At 45.4% G+C, this 21,048-nt stretch overlaps 1 protein-coding gene across 3 annotated transcripts in view; it reads right to left on the bottom strand.

Annotated features, from left to right (window-relative positions):
• Positions 1-5,042: 5,042 nt before the first annotated feature.
• The window catches only part of CRCP (CGRP receptor component), a 39,815-nt gene continuing 23,809 nt past the window's right edge, over positions 5,043-21,048 (bottom strand). For all 3 annotated transcript variants that reach the window (XM_002722281.5, XM_070064753.1, XM_070064752.1), the window contains 2 exons: positions 9,850-9,907; positions 5,043-6,681 (listed from right to left, as the gene is read on the bottom strand). In XM_002722281.5, the coding sequence (XP_002722327.1) occupies positions 6,535-6,681; positions 9,850-9,907 (205 nt within the window). In that variant the 3' untranslated portion in view covers positions 5,043-6,534. The remainder of the gene's footprint in view (positions 6,682-9,849; positions 9,908-21,048) is intronic.

Here is a 21,048-nt window from a genome sequence, read left to right as displayed (position 1 = left end):
GGAGGAAGAGGAAAAGAGAGAGAGAGAGAGAGCAAGAAAAAAGTCTTCAATCCACTGGTTCACTCCCCAAATGGCAGCAACAGCCAGGGCTGGGTCAGGCCAAAGCCAGGAGCCAGGAGCTTCTTCCAGGTCTCTCACATGGGTGCAAGGGTCCAAGCACTTGAGCCATTCTCCAATGCTTCCCCAAGAGCATTAGTAGGAAGCTGGATTGGAAGTGGAGCAGCCTATATGGGAAGCTGGCACTGTAGGTGACAGCTTAACCCTCAATACCACAATGCTGGCCCTAACTAATTTTTTATTTATCTAATCTTTAAAAAATAAAGAAATCTATTATTTATATATTTCTGTTAGTTTTGAGTTTAGTTTGTTCTCTACTTTTCTTTTTTAAAGATTTTTATTTATTTATTTATATGAGAGGTAGAGTTAGACAGTGAGAGGGAGAGACAGAGAGAAAGGTCTTCCATCTACTGGTTCACTCCCCAGGTGGCTGCAATGGCCAGAGCTGCGTTGATCCGAAGCCAGGAGCCAGGAGCCTCTTTCTGGTCTCCCATGTGGGTGCAGGGGCCCAAGGACTTGGGCCATCTTCTACTGATTTCCCAGGCCACAGCAGAGAGCTGGATGGGAAGAGGAGCAGCCGGGACTAGAACTGACGACCATATGGGATGCTGGCGCCGCAGGTAGAGGATTAACGTACTGCGCCACAGAGCAAGCCCCTCAATTTCTTTAAGTTCTAAAGTTAGGTTAATAATTTGAGATTTTTTTCCTTTTTAAATTTCATTTACTTGTTATTTATCTGAAAGGCAGAAAGAGAGACAGACGTAGATAGATCACTCATCCGTTGGTTCATTCCCCAAATGCCTGCAATAGTCACAGCTGGGCTAGGCAGAATTAAGGAGCCTGGAATTCAATTCAGATCTCCCACATGGGTTACCAGGACCGTTACTTGAGCCATCATCTGCTACCTCCTAGGGTGAGCATTAGTAGGAAACTGGAATTAGAAAAGCCAAGACTCAAACTGGGCTGCTCTACTTCCCATCTAGCTCCTTGCTAATAAGCCAGGAAAAGCAGCTGAAGATGGCCCAAGTGCTAGGGCCTCTACCAGTCACAGGGGAGACCTGGAGGGAGTTCAGGGCTCCTGCTTTTGGCCTGGGTCAGGCCCAGCTATTGTGGCCATTTCTGGGAGTGAACCGGTAGATGGAAGGTCCCTTTTTATATTTCCCTCTCTGTGTTACTTTGTATTTCAAATAAATAAACCTAAAGAGAGAGGAGAGAGGGAAAGAGAGAGAGAAGGAGAGGGAGAGGGAGGGGGAGAGGCAGAGGGAGGGGGAGAGGGAGAGGGAGAAGGGGAGAGAGAGATGTTACAGAATAGCAAAGGATCTACGGAACTGAGAGTCCAGAAAGAGACCCACACAAAGAAAAATGATCTTTGACAATGCAGGAAAAACAATGGAACGAAAAAAAGAGTCTTTTCAACAAAGGAGTAGATATCCATGTGCAAAAAAATTACACATAAGCCTTCCGCCTTTCACAGAAATTAATTCAAAATGGACCAAACATAAATATAAAACTACATAGCCCCTTCAAGACCTAAATACAGAACTGCAGAACTCCTAAAACAAAACACTACATGATTTGGGCTTTAATGATGACTTTTTAGGTACATTAAAAGCATGATAATCCATGGAAGAAAAAAATGAGTAAACTGGTCTTCATTAAAGTTAAAACCTCTGCTCTGCAAAGAGTATGAGAATGAAAAAACAAGCCACAGACTGGGAGAAAATATTTGCAAAATATATTCTCTGGTAAAGGACCTATGTCAAAAATACACAAAGAATTCTTTTTAAAATTTATTTGAAAGAGACAGAAATGTCCCATTTACTGGCTCACTCACCAAACGCCCTCAACAGCCAAGGCTAGGCCAAGCTGAAGCCACGAGGCCAGAACTCAATCTGGGTCTCCCAACTATTTGAGCCATCACTATTGCTTTCCAGGCTGTAAATTAGCAAGAAATGGAATCACGAGTAGAGCTAGGATCCGAATGCAGGTATTTCAATATGGGATGTGGAAGTTCCAAGAAGTATCTCAACCACTATGCCAAATACCTATTCCCCAAAGAACTCTTAAAACTCAAATAGGGACTGGTGCTGAGGCATAGTGAGTAAAGCCGCCACCTGCAGTGCCAGCATCTCATATGGGCACTGGTTCAAGTTCCGACTGCTCCACTTCTGATCCAGCTCTCTGCTACGGCCTGGGAAAGCAGTAGATGGCCCAAGTGCTTGTGTCCCTGAACCCACACGGAGGACCCAGAGGAAGCTCCTGGCTCCTGGCTCTGGATCAGCCCAATTCCAGCCATTGTGGCCATTTGGGGAGTGAACCAGCAGATGGAAGACCTTTCTCTGTCTCTCCCTCTCTCTGTAACTCTACCTCTCAAATAAATAAACTCAGAAATAAAAGATTAACCTAGGGCCTTGTGTTGTGGCCCAGTAGGGTAAGCTGCCATTTGTGATGCCAGAATCCCATATTCAGAACCTTGTACGAGTCCTGGCTACTCCGCTTATGATCCAGCTCCCTGCTAATGTGCTTGTGTAGGCAACAGATGTCCCAAGTGCTTGGGTCTCTGCAACTCATGTGGGAAATCCGGATGGAGTTCCAGGCTTCTAGCTTCAGCCTGGCCTAGTTTTGGCTGTCATGGGCATTTAGGGAATTAGTCAGCAGATGGGAGATCTCTGTCTCTGGCTTCAAGGTAAAGTAGAAAAAGCAAAAACAAAGGAGATACCATAGATACCTATTAAAGTAGTGGCTACATCTGAACACTGACACACAGCATTGGCTCTGACTTGTGGGCCTTCAAATTATACCACTGGCTTTCCTGGGCCTCCTGCTGGCAGAAAGCACTGTGGGACTTCTTGGCCTCTATAGTCTGATGAGACATCCCTTGTAACAGATCTCTTGCTAGAGACATATGGAACCTTGGACTAAAACAAGGTATTTCAAAAGGTTTGCGGAAAATGGAATTAAAAGATACATTTATTTTGGTGCAAAAATTTTCTGAAATTTACATATAGCTTTTTCATAATCCACATTTTCCAGGAAACTGTTGAAGACCATTTGTATGTACACTCACCTCTCAATGGCTATGGGCTCTTGAGCTGCATGGTTACCCAGTGGTTGGTTAGCAAAATGGTACCCGCTATTATGAAATTTTTTAAAGATTTATTTATTTGAAAAGCAGAGTTAGAAAAAGCGAGAGACAGAAAGATCTTCCATTCGCTGGTTCACTCTCCAAATGGCCGCAATGGTTGGAGCTGGGCCAAACCGAAGCCAGGAAGCAGGACCTTCTTCCTCTTCTTCCATGTGGGTGCAGGGGCCCAATGACTGGTTTCCCAGGACATTAGCAGGGAAATGGATCAGAAGTGGAGCAGCTGGGACTCGAACCAGTGGCCCTATGGCACGCCAGCGCTGCTGGCAGTAGTTTCACCCATCAGGCCAGAGCGCTGACCTCGGTACCGATTATTTAATGAGTGAGCCCTGAGTAAACAGCAGCTCTCTGGAGTGGCAGTGGGTTATAGTACAATTCTAAGCAAAAGCAGAAAGGGAAAGTTTTGGGTTAACATCAATCTGGGTGTCTATTTAATTTCTCAACAGTTCGACACTAATTTTCTGACAGAAAACTAGAAAATTTCTCCAGGGGCAGACCTTTGGTGAAGCAGTTAAGATGTCAGTTAAGATGCCCTCATCTCGGGGCCAGCGCTGTGGTGTAGTGGGCTAAGCCTCTGCCTGCAGCGCCAGAATCCCGTATCAGTGCCAGTTTGAGTCCAGGCTGCTCCTCCTCTGATCCAGCTCTCTGCTATGGCCTAGGAAAGCAGTGGAAGATGGCCCAAGTCCTCAGGCCCCTTTACCCATGTGGGAAACTCAGAAGAAGCTCCTGGTTTGTGGTTTTGGATCGGCTCAGCTCTGGCCATTGCGGCCATCAGGGGAGTGAATCAGCAGACAGAAGACCTTTGTTTCTGTCTCTCCCTCTCTCTGACTGTAACTCTACCTCTCAAATAAATGAAATAAAATCTTTAAAAAAAAAAGATGCCCTCATCTCATATCTCCATTGGCAGGGAGCTAGACTGGAAGTGGAGCAGCTGGGACTCAAACTGGCACCCATATAGGATATCAGCACAGCAGGCTGGGGTTTTAACCCACTATGCCACAGCACTGGCCCCTAATTTAATTATTTTGAAAGGCAGAGTTACATAAGAGAAGGAGAGACAGAGAGATCTTCCATCAGCTGGTTTACTCCCTAGATGGCTAAAACGGCCCATGCTGGGCCAGGTCAAAGTGAGGAGCTTCATCCAGGTCTCCCAAATGGATGGCAGGGGCCCATACACTTCGGCCATCTTCTGCTTTTCCCAGGTCATTATCAGGGAGGTGGATCAGAAGTGGAACAGACAGGACACGAACCAGTGCCCACGTGGGATGTTGGAGTAACAGGCAGCAGCTTTATCTGCTCTGCCACAACACTGGCCCCAATCAATAAATCTTAAAACAAAAAAACCAAACTGCCTTCCTGATAGGCCCTAGAGCCTGCCCTAGCTCCTCCCAGAGCTCCTCCTCCCATGAGGTTAAGAGTGACTGGGCTGGGCCGCAGCTTCCATGACCAGGGCGTAATTTAACTGCTAACTACAAGCACAACATGCAAACAGACATATTTTTTTCTTTTTAAAGAATAGGCACATCATCAAAATTTGAAACTATATAGAAGGATATAAAATTAAAGACACATTCCCAGACTCCCTAGCTGTTATTCCCAGATGTGATCCTGGTCAAGTTTCTTGGGTAAATTATGACTTTTTATTTCCAAACTGTTTGTTATTAATGTGGCAGGTTTATCATACATACTATGTTTCTTATAAAGGTAAAATGTTCCAGAGCCTGCTTGAATAAAAAAAATTGAGGCTAAATTCAGGTCCTAGTTATAGAACCAAATTTCCTTAAAATCCAATAAAGAACGGCAATCTAAACAGATTCGATCCTTTAAAAAAAAGAAGCATACATTTTAGTCTTTAGCCAGATTTCCTTTATTTCTATCTATGACAATAGAAACCCTTCAAAGATCTATCAAGTGTCACAAATTGGCAATTACCTGGAAACAAAGTATTATTAACTGGATTAAGCCTTACCTCTATCAAGAAAAAAAAAAATCATCCAACACACTTAAAGAAACCAAAATGACACTGGTACACATATGCCTTGACAAATAAACCAACAGCTTCTAATCAAATTCTCAACGCTCAAGAGAGATCTGAGAATACAATCTCCTGCTATTTTCAATGCTGCCTGTGAACGGACTTCAATTGGTCTCTGGATGATCAGGCTAAGATGGATATAACTGCAAACAACTGTCTGGGAGTTGGGATGAGATATATACACGCGTTGAAATGAACTGGGGGGGTCAGAACTAGACTAATAAATAGTAGTGTTGGAAATAATCTTACCAATGAATGCTTACGGGCATTTTTCTTCCCCAAACAGGAAACAGTGAATGTGGGAAATCAGACTTTCACCAATATTCCTAGAACCACATGCCTGGAGCCACTAAACTTTCCAAAGCCTGAATATTAAAATCATCTTCATGTGGTAATTATCTTAATATTAAAAAAAAAAAAAAAACAAACGGATGCAACCCTGCAACAGCAAGCAAAGTGGAATTCTTAGGAATCCATCTGTTCCTGAGAAGCGCTGCAGAAGCAAGTTCACATTAAAGGTGCAAACCGTTTGTTTCCTGGGCAGATGAACTGCCCTCGGCCTCACAGGCAGTACCTGTGAGAGCACGAGGTGGGGGGCGGTCAGGAAGATGGCCAACTCTGCACTGTCCTTGCCACTGTCCTTGCTGCTTTTCAACAAGAATGGCTTGGTAATTAAGACCAAGTCATTAGTGAGCTGGTAAACAAAACCAAGGCCAGCACAGGAAAGTGGCCTTTAGGTCCAGTTGAAGGGTTGGCCACGCCCTTTCTCTTCTTATCTCCACAGTTCTCTAGGAAATCCTCTGAGGTGAGCCAGGGTCAGAGGCTCGTTTTAACCCAGAGTAACCCAGACGCTGGGCGTCTTTTAGGCATCTAACTAGATTCTCATGGTTCGGCTCCGTCCCAACAGAGCTCTGAGCCCTTGCTTTCCTCAGGAAGTTCCTGGGGAAGCAGATGAAACTAATTACGACACAGCCCATCAAAAGCAAAGCAAGTATTTTACCATCTGTGTACGGAGGCTTCCCTATGACCGTGGCAAAGGCCACAGAAGAAATACTTCCATCACAGAGGGGTCCCCAGCCATTGTCCTCCCCTCCTTAGTCCTTTGCCCAGACAACCTCAGCCAGCCTTCACCATTTTTCTTCCCCTCAAGGCAGAAATATCTCTTTCAGCTTATTTTTCTGATTTTCCCAACTAACCATGAAATCAGACCTGGTGGGATAAAGTGTAAAATCAAACAATCTCCTGAATGTCCGGGACGTGGCTGCTGAGCCCCCATCAAACGCCTGGGCCAGACGCACTTCTATGCAGGCTCCTCTTCGTCCATTGCCACGTCACTGGTGTTCTGTTTCTGCTCAGCTTCTGGCCCCGCGGGCAGAATACTTGTGACAGTGTGGAGAAGAGCTTCGATCTGTTCCTCTGTGAGCCGTTCTTCACTCTCTTCCACTATCTGCAGGAGCAAAGAAAACCTTCCAGGGGTTACAAATGAGCCACACAGTCTCAGCCCAGCCTCCTAAAACATAAGAGCCCAGGGTTTAGGTTCTGAGGCACGCCTGGTCCCCAGGTCCTAACCATCTTAGCCCCATAGGGGAGTGAAGCCAGCTCAAAGCCCAGACCAAGCCAATGCAATTACTCAGAATGGGTTACCGAAAAAACTGAGTTGCAGGACAGCACTCTTTCTTAAAGGAAAAGAAAACCCTCAGAGTTCAAAACCCATCCATGTACAGGCAGGCGTGAATACGTTTTATTTGCAAAGAAAAGTCACCTCTGGGGAATAAAATGGCATTGACATCCTTTTGTATTTCACAACAAGCACATGCCTAATTTGATGAGTTACACCAATAACTCATCTGGTGACTGCCCACCATGTGCCAAATGTTTTCCATCTTTCTTCCAATCATCACCACCACTGTCACTCCCAACAGCCTCTCCCGTGTCTGGAGCCACATCTTGTGCTTCACCTCACTCTTTCTCTTTAACCCTTTCAACAAGACGATCCTGCCCAAGCCAGGCCCGCCCAATCTAAAGCACACACTTAAACACTCCACGTGGCTTTGGTCTTCTTCTGGGAACCTAGAACAGGAGTGTGGGGAGTGAGGGCTGACAACAATATCATACCGTCCCGTGGTTTCGGACACAGTCCTGGACACTCAGCCTCACATCCCATTCTTAACATTATGTGGTCAGCCACCTCCTTAAATACAGTGTGCAGGCCGCCACGTGACTTCCCTATGCTCGTCTGGTGGCACGAGCCATTTATCACAGACACAATCTCAGCACGAGGCGCCCAAGGTCCTATTCCATGGCATTTCCCACAGCCATCTCTGAAATCTGGCAACTGGAACCAACAGGAATTCCCAGAAAGAATCCTGGCAAATTGAAGTAGAGCAAGAAAACAGGCTAGGCTTATAATCCTAACAAGGACCTCAAGGTTGACTGCCTCACTTTACAGATGGACTAAAATGGAAGTCAAAGAAATCATGTGATGTGTCCAAGGTCACACCAGACTCCGGACAAAACACTGGCCTCCTTATTTGCTTCAGCCAAAATAAAAAAAAAAAATGCTTCCATAACTAGGGCATAATCCTGGGTATTCAGAGTGGGGACCACAACACCAAGCAAAAGAGCAGAGTTTACAGGAACAAAGAGAGGCTTCTGAACCAGATGGACGCACATCAGCCACTCACTAGCCCTGCATGCTAACATGGAACTGACCCCTGGCCATGGTGAGGGCACTAAAAGACACGCTTCCCCTGGGACCTTGCTGGACAGTACGAGGCACTCTTCACAGCAGCTAATCTTACCAAGCAAGCGAGAGCTTGCCATGGGCTCCGGGATGAGGTCACGCTAATCCTCCCCATCCCTGCTCTCCATCTGTCCTTGAGCCATGGATAACATATGTTGCCGATTAAAGTTGGAGGAGACACGACATGTGATCTTTAACCCAAAGGGACAAGGATTGGTTTCTTGCTGTTTTGTTTGCTTTTTTTTCTCTCCCCTAAGCTGACTCTCCAACACAGTCTAAAGCATCAGAACAACGAGGACACAAAAAAAAAAAAAAAAAAAAAAAAAAAAAGAGTCTTTTTTCGCCTTCAGGCCAGTTCCCCTTGAAAGGAATCGTTTATGGAAGGAATTTTTCTAATTTAATTTTGGGTGCATTTTGAAGGGCAGAAACAACTCTGGGAAGACAATGAAAATTTTAACCAAAAATTAAGTACTCCGTGACCTCGCGACAAAAGGTACTTTAAATAAGCAACCCTAAAGAACATAGGCATTTTTGACCATTCTCTTTATACTTTTCTAAAGGAAAGTTGACAAAGAGCGAAATATTTCTAAAATTGACTCTGGGAGCTGATTTATTCTCATTATTTCTCCAGCCCAGGGTTTTCTGTACTGGAAGTCAACTGGCCTGCTTACCATCTGCAGCCTCCTCTGCTCTGCCCAGTACCACACAGGGAGCTGCCACCACATGCACAGAGCAGCCACTCGGTCTCGGCTCATTTTCTCAGGCTTTCCACTCTAATTCTGAAGCTGTATGCTGTGATGGCAATGCGGACCTGACGCGTGCTGAGGCTCCACCGAAAGGTTTCCAACAGGGAAACAAGAGGATCACATTTGTGGTTTTAGAAAAAGTGACCTACAGGGGTGGAGTTGTGGTACGGCAGGCTAAGCTGCCGCCTGCATGCCAGCATCCCACATGAGCACCAGTTCAGTTCCTGGCTGTTCCACTTCCAATCCAGCTGCCTGCTAATGTGCTTGAGAAAGCAGTGGAAGATGGTCCAAGTGCCTGGGCCCCTGCTACTCCTGTGGACACCTGGATGAAATTCTAGGCTCCTGGCTCTGGCCTGGTCTAGCCCCAGCCGCTATAGCTATACGGGGAGTGAACCAGATGGAGGAACTGTCTCTGTCTCTCCCTCTCAGTCACTCTGCTTTCCCAATAAACATATCTTTTTTAAAAAAGAGAAAGAACATGATCTATGGCAGTGGCAGGGAAAGGAGGGAGCCAGACTGTGCAGAGAGAATGGTGTGAGGACAACAGCAAGAGCCAGGCTGAGAAACAGCGACAGAAATGAGTGCCATGCCGTAGGGAAAAGAAGAAAGAATGAGAGACAGAAGCGACAGCACTTGGGAACCAACTGAACATGATGTAAGAGTGAGAGTGATTTCTAGGGTGGTAAGCCAGAGACAGCGAGCACGTGGGAAAGTGCACACATGCTCCGTGACCTAAGAAAGGAAGCAGAGGAAGAAAAGGATGGAAAGGTAGGAGTAGGGGGAGGTGGAGTCCACTAGAGGCACAGGAAGCTTAATGTTTCCATACAACATCTGGTTGGCAACAACCCCTACAGCAAAGCAAGGCCAGAGTGGCCCAGGTCTTCTGGGGAGACAGCTGCCAAATCACAGGCCCAAACTCCTGGGAAGAATTAAATTTCCTCCCGTCTCCTACCTTCCCTAAGTCCACACTGACTAGGATCAAACTAGTGAGGTCTGCTTTCATGTATAAAAGGAGGTGCTTGGGCAGCCTCTTCAAAAAGACACAGTTGCCGGCTGCTCTACTCTCAGTCTTCTCTACTTGGCAGATGCAGGAAATGACCCCTCAAGTTCAGGCTCCTTCACTCACCAGCTGGATCTCAACAGCAGTCATAGGCCTGTGATTCAGCAACTGAAGCTTCTCAGCTCTGTCAAAAGAAAAGTAAAAAGCATTTAAACTTCCACGCCCCTAAGGCCCTTCAGTTTTGTCTAAGCTGTTTAGAAAGGACTTTGTCAGACAGAAAATGGGAGAACAGCTGGAACACCACTCTTGGCTTCTTCAACTGTAAAATGAGACAATGGGAACATCAGGGGCCCTGACAGAAGGGTATGCAGGTGAACTACAATCCTAACAGGTACAGAGGCATAATGGTAAGAAATGAGGCAACAAGAGAGGTGCAGTTTTATTCTTTGTTAAGTTTATTTATTTTCTTCTAATTGAAAGACAGAGTGACACAGGCAGAAATCTTCCAATTACTGATTCACTCCCCAAATGCTGGCAACAGCCAGAGCTGGGCCAGGAGCCTAGAATTCCAACTAGGTCTCCCACATAGGTGGCAGGGGCCCAAGCACTTGAGCCACCATCACTGCCCCCCAGGATCCATTAGCAGGGAACTGAAAGAGGAGTAGCCAGGACTCAACCAGCACTCCAGTATAAGATGCAGGCATAGCAAGTGGTGGCTTAACGCACACAACACGTTTTAAAATACAGGTTTGACATTGTAATTTTTAATTAGGAAAATGTGAAAACAGTGTTTTCTTAATCTAAATTATAGAAAGTAAAGCTTAACAAAATCATCTTGGTCAATGCTCAGGAAAGACTGATAATTCCCTTTTGAGACTAAGATCAAATGTTACACGGGGTGGGTGTTGTGGCCCAGTGGGTTGAGTTGCCAGCTGGGATGCCACCATCCCTTATCCGGGTGCTGGTTCGAGTCCTGGCTCCTCTGCTTCCAATCCAGCTCCCTATTAATGTTTCTGGGAGGCAGCAGACAACTAAATACTCAGGTACTCGAGCTTCTACCACCTAATGTGCGAGTCCTGGATGGACATTTGGGGAGTGAACCAGTGGAAGGAAGATCTCTCTCTTATCCTTTCAAATAAATAAATATTTTTATAGTGTTATTCAGATTTGACCTGTTATCTTAGTAAATAAACAAACAAGACTCTAAAAGGAGAGGAGTTAAGACACAGAAGTGTAAAGTACAGTTTTCACAATCCAGTAGGGGAAAGAAAACAAATACAGCTGAACTTTGAACATGGGGGTTGGGAACCAACCCCTCCCCACTGCTGTGCTGTGGATACAATTCCACTTCCCTCAAACTTGACTACTAATAGCTTGCTGTTGACCCGCCTTACTGATAACACAATGGATAAACACATATTTGTATTACAGGTTTTATATACGGTGAAAAATACATGAGCACCAGGAGATCATTTCTCACTGCTCTATTTAATTTTCAGGCGATGAACCACTCACATGGAGATGAGGAGCATCACATGTTGTTTTAAGGAGTCCTGGCAACATTTGAGCTCCCTGCAACAGCAATGGGAGGTGGCTACAAACTTATTACAGTAGGGTAGTCCTTGTGTGTACTGCAGTTAACTTTATGCAGTTATGATGTAACCCTGCACCTTCATGTTTCTTTACATTTCTCTTGACTGCATGTACAATCTGTGTTTATGTATGTAAGTTTTGAGAAATTCTAACTTTGCTTTTTTAAAGATTTATTTATTTGTAAAGTAGAGAGGAGAGAGAGACAGAGAGAAAGGTCTTCCACGTACTGGTTTGTTCCCCCAATGGCCTTAACAGCCAGGGCCAGGCCAGGCTGAAGCCAGGAGCCAGGAGCTTCCTCCAGTCTCCCACATGGGTGCAGGGCCCAAGCACTTGGGCCATCTTCCGCTGCTTTCCCAGCACATTAGCAGGGAGCTAAATCAGAAGTGGAGCAGCCGAGACCCAAATCGGCACCCATATGGGATGCCAGCACTGCAAGCAGAGGTTTAACCTTCTATACCACAGCACTGGCCCCAAGAAATTCTCTTTATAATAGATATGAGTATTTTATGGTAGCAAATGATAAAACAGACTATTTTCAACATATATTTTTGATTACCGGTGGTCTCGGCAAGCAGTGCCAACGACTGGATGGCAGGGACCGAGGGCTGCCTGTGGAGGAAAATGCCTCTTGACAAAACAGAAGTACAAAAGCTATTGTAGCCTGCGGATGGCAGGACCTGCAAGGAGAGTGAAGAGTATCTGCTGACTTGGGGGACGCACGTGAGGAAAGGCTGAGGTTACAGGAGGAAAAAGGATAGACTCTCAGAAATTCAGTGAACGGGGCTCATGTTCCAACGAGACCACAGCAATGTGGAAAGAAAAAGCAACTTTGAGAGGTTTCAAAGGGAGACGAGTTCGTCCTGAACAAGTTTTTTAGCGCAGCAGAAGTGAAGTTACCATCTGGGAGGTCTGGATGTGAAATGCGGTAACAAGGACCAAATGGTATGCAGAAGCTGGTGAGGAAAGCAGGGTGAAGATCACCCACTTACGGCCTGAGTCAGGAAATCTGAACCCTCACTCAAAACAAGATTAGGAGTTTTTGCTGTGTTTTCTATCTATCTTCATCCAACAGCAACACAGAACACAGAAAAGTGCAGAAATAGAGACAATCCAGTGGAATTAATGAGCATCTCAGCTCTGAATCAAAACACTGGAACGCAGTTTATCAGAAAGTGTTCTGCCAGACTCTAAACTATTGAAAAAGTCCTTGATCACAAAAAGGATCTCGTGAGCCTTCGAACAAAAACATTCACCGTCACTCCTTGCAACACCCCAGCTCTGGGTCAAAACAACCAAGCGGGTTCCCTGTCCTACAGCAAGCACCGCTGGGGTAAAACCACAGAACTGCACGCTCCACAAACAAGCCCTACCCCCAAGGGCTTCATAACCAAGTCTCCTTTTCTTGCCTCTATGTTCTCCTCTTTTCTTCTAAAGGCTTATTTATTTATTTATCATTTGAAAGATTTATTATTTATTTGAAAAGCAGAGTTATGGAGAGACAGAGATCTTTCATACATTGGTTCACTCCTCAAATGGCTACAAGAGCCAGAGCTGGGCTAGACTGAAACCTGGAGTCAGGAGCTTCTTCCAGGTCTCCCATGTGGGTTACAGGGGCCCAGGCACTTGGGTCATCTTCTGCTGCTTCCCCAGGTGCACTAGTAAGGAGATGGATCGGAAGTGGAGCAGCTGGGACTTGAACTGGTGCTCATATGAGATGCCAGCATCGCAGGCAGAGGCTTAACTCGCTGTGCCACAATGCTTGCCCCCTTTTCCTCCTCTTGCTTCTCAACTCACTGCACTTAGTTCCTGCCCCAAGTAACCACCAAGACTGTTCCTGTGAAAGGGCCCAGAGACCTCCACTTTGGTGAAAAGCCGAACACCCAGGCCAGCACCCTGCAGGACACTCTGTCCTCCATCTCGCCCACTGCCCGCATCTCCCACTCTCTTCAACAGTTCTTCCCAGACACCTGCCCTCTCCTACCATTTCCATGGACCACTCAACCTCCAGGTGGCAGGGTCATGCTTCCACCCTCAGAGGTCTGCCACTTTTCAATCTGCTTTCACAAATAAAGTTATATTTTATTTTAAAGATTTATTTTTATTAATTTGAAAGGCAGAGTTGGGGGGGGGGGGACAGAGAAAGAGATCTTCCAGAATTTAACTATATAGCGTCTTTCCATATGTCCGCACTTACACTGTATTTGTCTTTGTATCTCAACAACAGAGACAAAGCTGGCATGACATAAATATGATCTCAAGGATAAATTGAGGAAAGAATTAGGGTAGCCCTGACTTCTTGAAGCTCGTGGCAGAGACAAGTGGAAAACTCTGGGGACACACGAGTTAAGATTTCACATTCTGAAAGCAGACAGGGTAAGCAGACTCCATAAACCAGGCAAACCTGACAACCCATCCATTTACATGAAGCTTTGCTGGTCCCAAAGGCACAAGTCCCAAGTATGGGGTCAAACTCCAGTGCAATCTGTGCACACAAGAGGTGCTCTGAAAGGTTGGCAAGTCCTCCCTCTACTCCTGCAGACAGAGTTGTATATTTTAAGGAGATCTCAGGATGAGAGCTGGCACTATAAGCCAGGCTGCCCTACCTTGAGAACTAAGCGCCTCAAGCCAAAAAAAAATTAAAAAGTCAAATGCTTTGGAGGAAACAACATACTACTAGAAACGACATGAGACATGGGACATAGTGTCAAAACGACTTAAAAGCTGAGTTTCGAGATTACCATTTTGCTGAATGAGACTATGAAATCAAACAAGACAAATTTCCTGTCCTCATCTGAAGAACTTCAGTCATGCAGGAATTTGAGCAAGGAAGTTAAGCTCCAGTAAGCACTAATAGATCTGCACCAGTTTTAGGGTTATTACCTGAATCTCCTCTCCCTGAGAAAATGGTGGAGAAAAACTATTTAGGCCTATGGATTAAAGAGTAGCACTTCCCTAGTTCTGGTTATAAATGTGTTTCTTTCAGTGCTGTGGTACAGCCAGGTAAGCCACCATCTGCAATGCCACATCCCATATGAGTGCCTGTTTGAGTCCTGGCTGCTCTACTTCTGATACAGTTCCTTCATAATGCTCCTGGGAAAGCAGCAGAGATGGCCTGAGTACTTGGGCCCCTGCCACCCACATGGGAGACCTGGATGGAGCTCTGGGCTCCTGGTTTCTTTGTGGCCCCAGCCCCCACCACTGCAGCCATTTAGGAAGTAAACCAGCAGATGGAAGACTTTTGTCTGTGTGTGTGTGTGTGTGTATATATATATATATCCCTGCCTGTAAACTAAAGAAATCTTTAAACAAATAAATAAATAGAATTCCTTTAAACCTTTTGTTTTTTTGCTTTCAAAGACTTTTTTTTTGGGGGGGGGGGGGGTAAGGAGGGTGATTCTTGTCTTAACCTGCACTGGCTAGCATGAGGTGGTTCAGGTCTTGATGGCATTTGGCAAACAGGTCCCTGGGTCACCAGGCACCAAGGCTATTTGGATTCCAAATGGCTGCTACCTGCTGGAGGAGCCAGGTCCCCAGCAAAGTGAAAGAAGCCTACCAGCTCCCTCTACTGGTTGTTGTACAACACTGCCTGGAGCTTTTGTTCCTGGCAGTCAAAAGGAAATCAACTATTTAATAAAAGGGAGAGATTAAAAGGTCACAAAGGATTTTATAAATCCTCAACTTGGGCACCACAAATTGAAAAATGGAGCTGACCTCAATCCTCCTCTGAAAGGATTATAGTCTGCTTGAAATTTACATAGATTATGACCAATCATGAATAAGCTCCCAAGGCAATTTCTTTTTGTAGGTTTAGTGAACTGTAGCCAGGTCCACATTTGTAGTGGAAGTCATAGGGATTAGGAAGCAAAACATTGGCCCAAATAGCTGGGAAGAGGCCTTACAAGTCAATCATTATGGGGGTTGGCACTGTGGCATGGTAGGTTGGGCCTCCACCTGCAGTGCCAACATCCCATGTGGGTGTTGGTTCTTGTCTGGATGCTCCTCTTCCTATCCAGCTCTCTGTTGATGACCTGGGAAAGCAGTGGAGGATAGCCCAGGTGCCTGGGCCCCTGCATACATGTGAACAATCCAGAAGAAGCTCCTAGCTCCTAGCTTCAGATTAGCCCAGCTCTGGACGCTGTAGCCATTTAGGGGGTGAACCAGTGGACGGAAGACCTCTCTGTCTCTCCTTCTGTCTACAACTTTGCCTCCCAAATAAATAAATAAATCTTTAAAAAATAAAATCAATCATTAGTGGGGGTAGGCATTTAGCCTTGCAGCTAAGACACCAACTGAAACACACATCCCACGAGAATCCCCGAGTTTGGTGATAAGCTCTGGTTCAGGACTCTAGCTTCTTGTTACAGCAGATCATGGAAGCCCACAGTGATGGCTCAAGTGATGGGATTCCTGCTACCCACAGGAGGCCTGGATTGAGTTCCTGGCTTCCTGCTTGGCCTGGCCCAGACCCAGCAACTGCAGGTATTCAGGGAGTGAACCAGCAGATGGGAAATCTCTGTCTGCCTGTCTCTACCTCTCAAATAAATACATTAAAAAAAAAAAAATAGGATGTCTGTTGGAGATAACATGGAGTAAGACCACTAACACATCTCTCTCCTCTGATTATAATTAAAAACTTCTATATAAAATAGAAATCCCATCTTTCTGGCCAGAAGACTGAAGAAGGAAATCTGAATGAAGCTCACAGCTCAAGGGCAGCTTCTTCGTGGAGTTTCAGCAGCAGGTATAGGCTGCAAGGGAACTCTTCTGGTTCAAAGAGTGCCAAACAAACCTCTCTTTGTTTTCCCTTCCTTTCTTCTCCCCCTGCTTTCTCCCAAGGGTAGCCCCAGAGATAATCGCACACATAGACAGTTAAAACTCAGAGAAAACAAAATACTTGCAGAGAGAGGACTAAAAAAAAAAAAAAAAACAAAGGGTTCTGAGTGGGCCACAGAGTCAGAGGAAAATACCAGAAAGAACAGGAAGAGAATTCCTCTAAATCTGCGTTTCAGTCTACACAAATCCTGGGTTTGAAAAACATATGTAAATACATATTTGTGACAGAGTGTGGGAGGTGAGGTGAGGGAAAATTGATCTTTTTTAAAATATTTATTTATTTATTTATTTGAGAGGCAGAATTACAGACCAAGAGTGGGAGAGACAGAGAGAGAGGTCTTCCATCCACTGGCTCACTCCCTAGATGGCAACAATAGCCGGAGCTGGGCCGACCTGAAGCCAGGAAGCAGGAGCTTCTTCTGGGTATCCCACATGGGTACAGAAACCCCAGCACTTGGGCCATCTTCCACTACTTTCCCAATCCATTAACAGGGAGCTGGACTGGAAGTGGAACAGCTGGGACTCGAATAGGTACCCATATGGGATGCCGATGCCACAGGCGGAGGCTTAACCTACAAAACCACAGCCCTGGCCCCAGAGATTGATCTATCTACTGGTTCACTTCCCAAATACCTGCAACATCTGGAACTGGGCCAGGGAGAAGCCAGGAGTCAGGAATTCCATTCTGGTCTCCCACATGCGTGGCAGGGACCTAAGTACTTGGGCCATTATCTGCTGCCTTCTCAGGCACATCATCAGGAAGCCAGATTGGAGCAGAGTGCCCAGAACTAACCCCTTGTCCCACAACACCACCCCAAATAGCCTAGGTTTACCCTGAGCTATTTATTTCCACAACAACCCCAGATGGCAAACATCAAACAGACCAGCCCAGCAAAGACATTGAGAAGAACTGGGCAAGTTCACCACTATTCTAGTCTTGTATGCAAAAAGGACCCAAAGCGGCAGGGCAAAAGTTTTAAAAAACTCATTGACATTGAAACCCTTGCCGATGGAAGGCAAGACTGAGTTGACTGCCTGTTAAAACAAAAGCAACATCAACCAGAGACTTTTTAACAAGATGTAGAATCCAAGCAATGTAAAAGGCCCAGGAAACAACCTAGAATTATCTCAATTGGGAAAATATGACTCATTGTCAAGGGAAAAGATAATCAACGGATGCCAAGCCCGATGATGACCGAAAAATTGGAATCATCAAATTGTTGGCTTTTACAACAACATGGGTAAAAGCATTCTTGAAATAAATGGAATAATCGCAGCTCTAGGAAAGAGAAGTTATAAAAACTGAATAAATGGAAATCTTAAAACTGAAAAATAATCTGAAATAAAAAACTCATGAGTGGGCTTAGTAACAGAATGGCGATGATAGAAGAAATCTGTGAACTTGAAAATTTCCAAAAACTGGTAGGACACACAGGTTTACATAATCAAGAAACTCCAAAAAGATGATTTAAAAAGGCCAAAACAACTTGTAATCAATTTATTGAAAATTGGAAAATTTTTAAAAGTAGTCAGGAGAAAACCACACATTATGTACTTGAGGATCACAGATTTCGGACCAGAAACCACAGAAATGGCAGAAAGACATTTAGGTAACAGCTGTAAAGTCTTAAAAGATCACTCCAATCAGTGAACTATCCTTCAGGAGTGAAAGAATGACGTCTCAGGTCAAGGAAACAGAGAAGTTGAAGGCACTGGACCTGCTGTCAAAGAAGTACTTAAGGAAGTTTTCCAGGCTGAAGTGAATGAAAAGAGAACAGAGAACTCCTGAAAAGAAGAGCAAAAGAAATGCTACATCTTCAGTAAACACAAAAGACTATTTTTATTTTCTTTACAATAGTTAAGAGCATAAAATGTAAATATTAAAACAGTGGAAGGGCCGGCGCTGTGGCGTAGTGGGTAAAGCCTCTGCCCACAGTGCCAGCATCCCATATGGGTGCCAGTTCGAGTCCCGACTGCTCCACTTCCGATCCAGCCCTCTACTGTGGCCTGAGAAAGCAGCTGAAGATGGCCCAAGTTAGTATGGGCTCTTGCACTCTTGTGGGAGATCGAGCTCTAGCTGTTGTAGCCATCTGGGAAGTGAACCAGTGGATGGACGACCTCTCCCTCTCTCTGCCTATCTATAATTCATAACTCTTTCAAATACATAAATAAATTAAATCTTGGAAAAAAAAAACTAGTGGGGCCAGTGCTGTGGTATAGTCGACTAAGCCATTGCCTGAGGCAACAGCATACCATACAGGCACTAGTTCATGTCCTGGCTGCTCCTCCTCCTGTCCAGCGCTCTGCTATGGCCTGGGAAAGCAGTGGAAGATGGTCCAAGTGCTTGGGCTCCTGCTCCGGCATGGGAGACCTGGCAGAAGCTCCTTGTTCCTGGCTTTGCATCAGCACAGCTCTGGTCATTGTGGCCATTTGGGGAATGAACCAGTGAATAGAAGACCTTTCTGTCTCACCCTCTCTCTGCCTCTAACTCTACCAGTCAAATAAATAAATAAATAAAATCTTAAAAAAAAAAATACCCTACTGGGGGGCTGGTGCTGTGGCAGAGTGGGTTAAGCCACCATCTACAGTTTCGGATGGGCACTGGTTCGAGTCCCAGCTGCTCCACTTCTGATCCAGCTCCCTGCTGATGCACCTGGGAAAGCAGCAAAGGATGGCTCAAGTACTTTGGCCACTGCACTCAAGTTGGAGACCTGGAAGAAGCTCCTCACTTCTGGCTTCAGATCAGCCCAACTCTAGCTATTGTGGCCATCTGGGGAGTGAACCACCAGATGGAGATCGATCTCTGTTTTTCCTCTCCCTCCCTCTCTCTCTCTCTCTCTATATATATATATATGTAGCTCTGGCTTTCAAGTAAACAAATCTTAAAAACAACAACAAAATAAAAACTGCTGGGGCCAGCATTGTGGAATAACAGGTAAAGCCACCACCTGTGATACCAGCAACTTATATGAGCACCAGTTCATGTCCTCGCTGCTCCACTTTAGAGCCAGCTCCCTTCTGTGGCCCGGGAGGGTCAGTGGAAGATGGTGAGTTTTAGAGCCCCTGGAATCCAGGTGGGAAACCCAGAAGCAGCTCCTGGCTTCCATCTGTCCCAGCTCCAGCTGTTGCAGTCATCTCAGGAATTGAGCTAGCAGATGGAAAATCTCTGTCTCTTCCTTTAACTCTGACTTTCAAAATAAATAAATAAATCTTAAAAAAACAATCATTGTAGGCTGGCGCTGCGGCTCACTAGGCTAATCCTCCGCCTAGTGGCGCAGGCACACCGGGTTCTAGTCCCGGTCAGGGCGCCAGATTCTGTCCCGGTTGCCCCTCTTCCAGGCCAGCTCTCTGCTGTGGCCAGGGAGTGCAGTGGAGGATGGCCCAAGTGCTTGGGCCCTGCACCCCATGGGAGACCAGGAGAAGTACCTGGCTCCTGGCTCCTGCCATCGGATCAGCACGGTGCGCCGGCCGCAGCACGCCGGCCGCGGCGGCCATTGGAGAGTGAACCAACAGCAAAGGAAGACCTTTCTCTCTGTCTCTCTCTCTCTCTCTCTCTCACTGTCCACTCTGCCTGTCAAAAAAAATAATAATAAAATAAATTTAAAAAATCATTGTTAATAGTATTTTCAATATACGTAGAAGGTAAAGTGACATACACACTTTACTTAAAGTGGTAAATGGTTAGGTACGTATACTGAACTATAAATGGTTACACATGCATATTTTGTTATCCCTATAGCAACCACTAAAGATAAAAATACACAAAAAGATATAGCCAAAAGTCAGAGGATAAATCTAAAAAGAATAAGAATCATATGAACATTTCAATACACACAGAAAAATGCCAGTGCCACAGGCAGAGACTTAGCCTACTCAGCCACAGCACCAGCCCCCTGCAGCCAAAATTTTAATTCTTTTAAACTTACGAGCTCTTCTCACCTTTCCTTTTATTTTTTTTTTAAAGATTCCTTCACCCTTCCTTTTCTCCATGTTCCACAGAAACATTTCCACTGGAGCCAGCCTAGCTTCAGAACCCACCTCTAACTCCTGAGTTATTTGATTACGTCACTTCTTAAAATGGTTTTCAACTACAAGGAAAGGCCAGGTCCTCTCAACTGCTTCAAGCCTCAAATACCACAAATACAAACTGTTAGGGATATACATAAGGCAGGCAACTAACCCAAAACACCTGTAAGGATTAAGTTACTGCTCTTTTTGTTGTAACTTGTTTCAAAACTGTTTATCAATATTAAAGGCTGTAATAATCAAAAAGCATGCAGATTACAGTAATGATTAGGCACATTTCTACACCATGGCCTACATCAGGGCTGGAGAACTTTTTTCTGCCAAGGGTCATTTGGATATTTTAACATCATTCGTGAGCCATACAAAATTATAAACTTAAAAATTAGCCTGCTATAGAGTTACTAAATTTTGAGTTCTACCTATAGTTGGGCCAAACCAATGAAATGATTTTGCAGATCTTACAAGGCCCATGGGCCAGACGTACTAACCCCTGCACATCATTAAATGTGTTTGGAGAAATAACACTAACTTGAGCAGGTGACTGATTAATTACCTGGGTTATCTGAACTCACCTAACTATCACAACAAGTAAAAAATAGTGCTGAGGCCGGCGCTGTGGGTAGTGGGTGAAGCTGCCGCCTGCGGTGCTGGCATCCCATACAGGCGCCAGTTCAAGTTCCGGCTGCTCCATTTCCAATCCAGCTCTCTGCCACGGCCTCAGAAAGCAGTGGAGGATGGCCCAAGTCATTGGACCCCTACACCTACGTGGGAGACCCAGAGGAGGATCCTGGCTCCTGGCTTCGGATCAGCGCAGCTCTGGCCATTGAAGCCATCTGAGGAGTGAACCATAGAATGGAAGACCTCATTCTCTCT

The sequence above is a fragment of the Oryctolagus cuniculus genome, chromosome 19 (genome assembly GCF_964237555.1).
Source record: "Oryctolagus cuniculus chromosome 19, mOryCun1.1, whole genome shotgun sequence".
Lineage (NCBI taxonomy): Eukaryota > Metazoa > Chordata > Mammalia > Lagomorpha > Leporidae > Oryctolagus > Oryctolagus cuniculus.
This window is presented reverse-complemented; position numbering and strand designations above follow the sequence as displayed.